At 51.2% G+C, this 6,524-nt stretch overlaps 1 protein-coding gene across 6 annotated transcripts in view; it reads right to left on the bottom strand.

Moving 5' to 3' along the window:
• Positions 1-5,755, bottom strand: part of AK4 (adenylate kinase 4) — a 76,538-nt gene extending 70,783 nt beyond the window's left edge. For 2 of the 6 annotated variants that reach the window (XR_007155030.1, XM_047872642.1), the window contains exon 1: positions 4,813-5,169. Coding sequence is in view for 4 of the 6 variants with exons in the window: in XM_047872642.1 (XP_047728598.1) it covers positions 4,813-4,957 (145 nt within the window). In the remaining 2 variants the exon portion in view is untranslated. Of the gene's footprint in view, positions 1-4,264; positions 4,665-4,812; positions 5,171-5,569; positions 5,626-5,653 lie in introns of those variants that run through there. The other 4 variants (XM_047872640.1, XM_047872641.1, XM_047872643.1 and 1 more) reach the window with 4 other exon arrangements.
• Positions 5,756-6,524: the final 769 nt, after the last annotated feature.

A 6,524-nucleotide genomic window follows, 5' to 3' on the forward strand; every position in this document is an offset into this window, starting at 1 on the left:
CCAACTTTGGCTCAGGTCATGATCTTGCAGTTCATGAGTTCAAGCCCCACATCGGGCTCTGTGCTGTCAGGGCAGAGCTGGCTTCAGATTCTTTGTCCCCCTCTCTCTGCCCCTCTCCTGGTTGTGCTCTCTCAAAAATAAATAAAAAATGACCACACTGGGTGCACCTGGGCAGCTCAGCCGGTTGAGTGTCTGACTCAGGTCATGATCTCATGGTTCACCAGTTCGAGCCCCTGTTGGGCTCTATGCTGACAGTGCGGAATCTGCTTGGGATTCTCTCTCCCTCTCTCTGCCCCTCCCCCACCCATACTAGCTCACTCTGTTTATCAAAATCAATAAATAAACTCAAAAAAAAAAAAAAAAGACCACACTGAAGACTGCTTAGATTCAGCTGTTCATGTAGCCAAAGCAGATGTACCCTCAGGGGACACCTTACTCAAGTCACAAATTGTTCTTTCAACACCCATAAAAACCCTCAAAGAAACCAGGCATTGTAGAGTGGACCTGTGGAATAGACAGATCCTCCAAAATCATCAGACCCTTGACCCAAGCTATACCCCAAGTCTTACCAAGCTAGAAAAAAAAAAAAAAAAAATGGAACATAGCATATTCCAGAAATCCTATTAATATTCTACAGAACTATTTAAATTTGTTTGATATCTTGTTCAACTCTGTCAAGTCTCTAGATACAACCTCTCTATCCTCCAAGACTCAGAAGTTTTCACTCTTACATAAGATACACATTTATACTTAACAAATGCAAAAAAAAAAAAAAAAATCCAGAGCCCTCTGAACTAGGTCATCTTTTCACAGAAAAGAGGCTCAGGCCATAGTCTAATTTGAAATGCTGGTCCCATATGCAAACCCCAGCAAAAGCTGCAGTTAATATTAATTAAGAGCAGATGGGGCGCCTGGGTGGCTCAGTCAGTTGGGCGGCTGACTTCGGCTCAGGTCATGATCTTGCGGTCCGTGAGTTCGAGCCCCGCGTCGGGCTCTGTGCTGACAGCTCGGAGCCTGGAGCCTGTTTCAGATTCTATGTCTCCCTGTCTCTGACCCTCCCCCGTTCATGCTCTGTCTCTCTCTGTCTCAAAAATAAACGTTAAAAAAAAAAATTAAAAAAAAAAAAAAAAGAGCAGAAACACGTTTGTTCTTGAACATTCTTTCACCCAATCAAGTCCAGGATGCTTCCAAATGGAAATCTGCCAATTTTCCTGTACTTGAGATAGGAGATCCAGTACAGAAAAAGGTGATTTTTTTAAATGCCACTGTTTGTCCAACCCTTAAAACGGGATTCTCACATCCTTTCAGAGGGAGGTTTCAGCCACTATCACTCAACAAATGGAGACTAATGTCTCTAACAAACTTCTAATAAAGTTTTAATAAGACCCACTACTAAGCACCAGCAGTGTGTGTGCACCCACATTCATACACATATACACACAAACACAGAAAAGCTAGTATTCTTTATGACAGAATGTAGGACCCACCTCCTGGCAATCTATAATTCTCCCTTCTATTTACTCATGCAATGCATGCACTAAAGAAAATGAGAAACTTGGGGCGACTGGGTGGCTCAGTCGGTTGAGCAACCGACTTCGGCTCAGGTCAAGATCTCATGGTTTATGATTTCAAGCCCCCGCGTCGGGCTCTGTGCTGACAGCTCAGAGCCTGGAGCCTGTTTCAGATTCTGCATCTCCCTCTCTCTCTCTGCCCCTCCCCCACTCATGCTCTGTCTCTGTGTCTCAGAAATAAACAAACATTAATTAAAAAAAAAAAAAAAAAAAGAAAGAAAGAAAATGAGAACCAAAGACTTGGGTGTGAGTCTTCAAATAAAGTCTTTGATTAAGTCTCAGCCTACACTGCTTCAGGCCAATTAGACAAAGTCAAAGGGTGACAGCTATCATGAGACTGACTAATCTCAGATCCATAGTAGGCACAAACTTTTACCATAAATCAAAACTGAACGGGGGCGCCTGGGTGGCGCAGTCGGTTAAGCGTCCGACTTCAGCCAGGTCACGATCTCACAGTCCGTGAGTTCGAGCCCCGCGTCAGGCTCTGGGCTGATGGCTCAGAGCCTGGAGCCTGCTTCCGATTCTGTGTCTCCCTCTCTCTCTGCCCCACCCCCGTTCATGCTCTGTCTCTCTCTGTCCCAAAAATAAATAAACGTTGAAAAAAAAAAATTAAAAAAAATAATAATTAAATAAATAAATAAATAAAAGAAAAAAAAAACTGAACAGAATGGACTCAATTGCTGGAGACTATCTGACTCTTGGATAGTAGACAGAATTTGTGACCCAAAGACCTGTTGAACTCTTTCTATGCATTAAGTACTTTGCCACATCCCTGACCTTGATTGAAGTCTCTTCAGAGGGTACTGGAACGTGGTGAAGTTAGAAGTGACAAGTGACACATGATTATCTTAAATACTGCTACAGCCCTCCAGTACCTAGAACACTGTCTGACACATAGCAGGTACTTGGTAAATACAGGATGAATCAGACAGGCATTTGCTGTAATGCATTGTAACTGTATGTGACAGCAGCAACAGAATCAACAAAGCCACGCGCAGAGGAAAGAAATGAATTCTGCCAGGGCAGGTAAGGGAAGACTTCCAGAAGCAATGAGTAGCCCTTCCCTGGAAGAGCATTTTTTCAGCAGGCAGTGGTTGCAGGAAAGCCATGTGGACAGGAGTATTCCGGAATCAAGGTTGGAGCAGATGGCCTGAGCTACTTTCCAACTCAAATTCCTACCAAGGTTTTCTTTCCGGGGGTTCTGTTATGCTTCCTCATCTTCTTCAAATGTTCCAACTATAAAGGTATACATACAGAGGAGCTGTTGTGCTTCTCTATCAGGAAATTAGCTAAAAGCAAACAGGCAAAAGAAAAATACCGTGGAATGTTTTGTTTACCAGGCAATGAGCTGTGAGATTCTAAGAAACTTCTGCGAGAAAAATAATCCAAGAAAACCCTCTAAGTCCACTAGAAACAAGCCACTTTGAAAACAAATTGCTGTCCTTCATTTTTCTTCTCTTTCCCTGATAAACAGTTTTTAAATTGGTTTATAAAAAAAACTACTTGGTACCCAACAGAAAAAGAAAATCTAAACATTTTGTAGTCATGTCATACTGTAGGGAGAAACACTTGGAGAAAATGAAGCTGTGTGAAAGAGAACAGAAACTAAAATCCAAAAACCAAACAAAGTTTAAAAAAAAAAAGTGAGAATAAGGGAAAACAGCAAGTGGAAAGTTTTCAAAACCTCTAAGAAAGTTCTGAAGTAAGCCACTTCCTATCACATTCTCTTTAAAAATGGAAAGGGCACTAATCCAGTCTGGGATGGACAGGGTGAGGTCTTTCAGGCCAGAAGGAAACGAGTCCCCAAGTCAGGTAGAGAGAATGCTAAGAAACGGGCCCAATGCCACTTAAGCGTTTCCTCCCCTGACCAAGTCGCTGGCTCCCTACCACGGAGAAGCTGGAGCCAATCACAAAACCCTCCGGCTGAGAGCCAGCCTTCCCTCTCACACTGCTCTTCCCCCAAACTGCATTCCAAAACAAAAAGAATAAAATGCATTGAAAAGTGGTATTAAAATTAAAACAGACCCAACTGAGGCAAGAGAAAATTCAAGGTGCAACCTGGTACACACAACTTTTCCTTCTGAGAGATGAGGGGCAGCGGGCGAGTCTTCTTGAAAATCAAAATAAAAGCTTGCTTTTGCAATGTTTAAGAGATAAATAAAACTCTGCCTTTGAGATACTTCCTAGATACTTCCTAGATTCCTAGGTTTTACGCTGTTTTCCAGCACAGTCCTCTTGAAACTAATCTGTGCTTCTGTAATGAAGATCCCTGGGTAATTAGCCCACGGATGGGCATTAACCACCCCGGACACCGCTGAGGGCGGTAGAGAAGTTCCCGTTTGCAAATACCAAGTTTTCATAAAGGAGTTGCTTATTATGAGAATATGCATCCCAGAAAGGTTATGTACCAGCGGCGCAACAGCTACCTCTTGCCTGTCAATGCCAATTCATCAGGAACTGGGGTTGCCGTGGGGGTGGAAGGAGAAGGGTGAAGGGCCCTATTGAAAGACTAAGCGATCAGGCGACTTACATCCCCAAATTCACGACGCCAGCCAAGGGAGGCATTCTCAAGAAGCCATTTCCAGGGAAGCTGGATTCAAAATGTAATTTCTCAGATTGAGTCTCCTACTACGTAGTCTCCTAACGGCCAGGCCCCGGCTTGCGAAGGAGGGGTGTTAGTGGTGAGAGTTTACCTTAGAAGGCGGCAGCGGACAGACAGGCCTTTCAAAGCCACCAGGGCTCTGCCCGGAGGCCCAGGGTGACGCAGAGGGGCAGGAACAGTGCGCGGCTGGGGGCCCCGCGGCGCCACAGGTTCCCCAGAGCGCAGCGGGACCGGACTCCCACAGGTGGGCGGCGAGAGCGGGGGGACGCCCCAGTTCCCCGGGGACGCGTGGGCTGGGAGGGCTTATCCTTAAGGAAGCAGGGCGAGAGGGAAGCTCGGGGTTTTCAGCTGTCTGGTTCTCCCTCAGCTGGGTGGTTACAGGCTTTTCCCCAAGGCAAGAGGAGTCCAGGCGAGGAGAGGAGAAGCATGCACCTCCCACCCTCCTCCCGGCGAGCCTCGGCACCCTCCTGGGGCGCGGTTAAGCCGCACCACCGCGGGCCACCGTTTGCATGCTCCCAGGCACGTAGGAGCCTGCACGACCACATGCGGGCGGGGGAAGGGCGCCCGGGGACCGAGGAGACCCGACCCAACCCGATCGCGCTACGGCTCACCCCCGCCCCTCGCCCCCGCACCCCTCACCCGTGTTGGCTTTGATGTTCTCCCGCAAGAAGTGGCCGCTGGAGAGATGCTGGAGACCAAAGCTCTGAGCGATCCTCTGGCACACGGTGCCCTTGCCCGAGCCGGGCGGCCCAAGGATGACCGCGCGCAGGAGTTTGGAAGCCATTGCCTTCGCCAGGCAGGGAGGGGGCGGCCAAACGGACAACCCGGACAGCGGCCTCAGAGAAGCCCGGGGAACTTTATGGCTTCTGCTTCTGCCTCTGACACTCTCCGCTCGCGCGGGGACTCGCCGGGCGCCCCTGCAGGGGGAAGGAGTGACTTTTGAGACAACCCCTCCCTTCAGCCCCGCGCCGGGGCCGGCTCGAAGGCGGAGAAAGGCGCCACGCTACCCATCCCCGCCCTCCTCGCCCCCACGCCGCGATTCAGGACAAGTCCGGAGTCCCCGCCCCTGGCGGGGTCGGACTCGGGGGCTCTGAGGGCGGCCCGGCCAGGCCCACCTCTATCCCTTCCTCTTTCGTTTCCCACGCGGCGTTCGAGGAAGGGGCCGGGCGGCCTGGCATCCCCGCGCCAGTCTCCACCGAGGGGGACGCCGGGAGGGGCGGTGACTCCAAGCGCGCCCCCAGTCGCCCCACGCACCGGTCGGCCTGGGGGCTGAGCCCCTGCCCCTACCCTCGCACGTGGGCAGCGCTGAGTCTGCGCCGCGGCCCCTCCCCAGCGGCTGTCAATCCCCGGGAGTCGCCACGGCCCCCGCCGCCCGCGCGGACCGCCCAGCGCCCACCTCCGCCGAGGGCGGACGGATGCGCTCCCCGCCGCGGGGAACCCAAGTCCGACGCCTCTCCACCCCAAGCAGTCAAACACACACCTCGTCTGGGACGCGGCGCTCCGAGAGGCTTCCAGCCCGGATCCCGCTGGGCGGCGCCGCCTCCGCCCGCCCCCACTCCGAGCCCCAGCCGGCCGCGCGGGACTCGCGCCTTACGTAAGCCGGGGAGACCGGCTCCGCGCGAGCTGTCGGCCGGCGCCCCCTCCCCTTCCCGCCGCTTGGCTCCCACTCCGCCCTCCCAGCCCACGTGCTCCCCACCACCCTGCGGGGGGCGCCAGGACTCAGACCCACCTCTTGCACTCGCCCGGGGACCCCGTTTTTACTGTCAAGGGGAAGGAAAAATACAACTTGTTGAGTGCCTACTATGCGTCAAGTTCAGGGCTAGTGGTTTCCTTACGCAACAACCGTTCCAGATATTCACAGATGAGGAAAGGAGGCTTGGAGTATCGCCATTCATTCAACAAACGTTTGTTGATCTCCTACCGTGTTCCAGACACTGTTTTAGGCGCTTGGCATATAGCTGTGAATCAAAGAGGTGGAATCTTGCCCAGAGTGCAGCGGGAGTTTTGAACCCTCATCTGCCTGGCTCCAAAGCCCAGGCTCTTTGGGGAAGAAGGAAGGAGGAAATGGTCACTCACCTGGGCTCGGGTTTTTAGAGCCTACTAATTTCAGGACTTCAGGGCCCAGGATGTTGGCACTACAATTAACAATTCACTAAGTCCCAGGGGCACTATCTCCTCCCTCCCTTCCCTTGCGTATCCCCATCCATATTCTCTTAAATCTGCTCCCACTCCCCACATGGCCCTCATTTCCCACTGAGACTAGTGTGATAACTGCCAGCCCATGTAAGCTGCTAGCTTCCGCTAGTCTATCCTCAATGCAACCGCCAGAGACACTGGTAAAGTGCAAATCA

The sequence above is a fragment of the Prionailurus viverrinus genome, chromosome C1, assembly GCF_022837055.1.
Source record: "Prionailurus viverrinus isolate Anna chromosome C1, UM_Priviv_1.0, whole genome shotgun sequence".
Classification (NCBI taxonomy): Eukaryota; Metazoa; Chordata; class Mammalia; order Carnivora; family Felidae; genus Prionailurus; species Prionailurus viverrinus.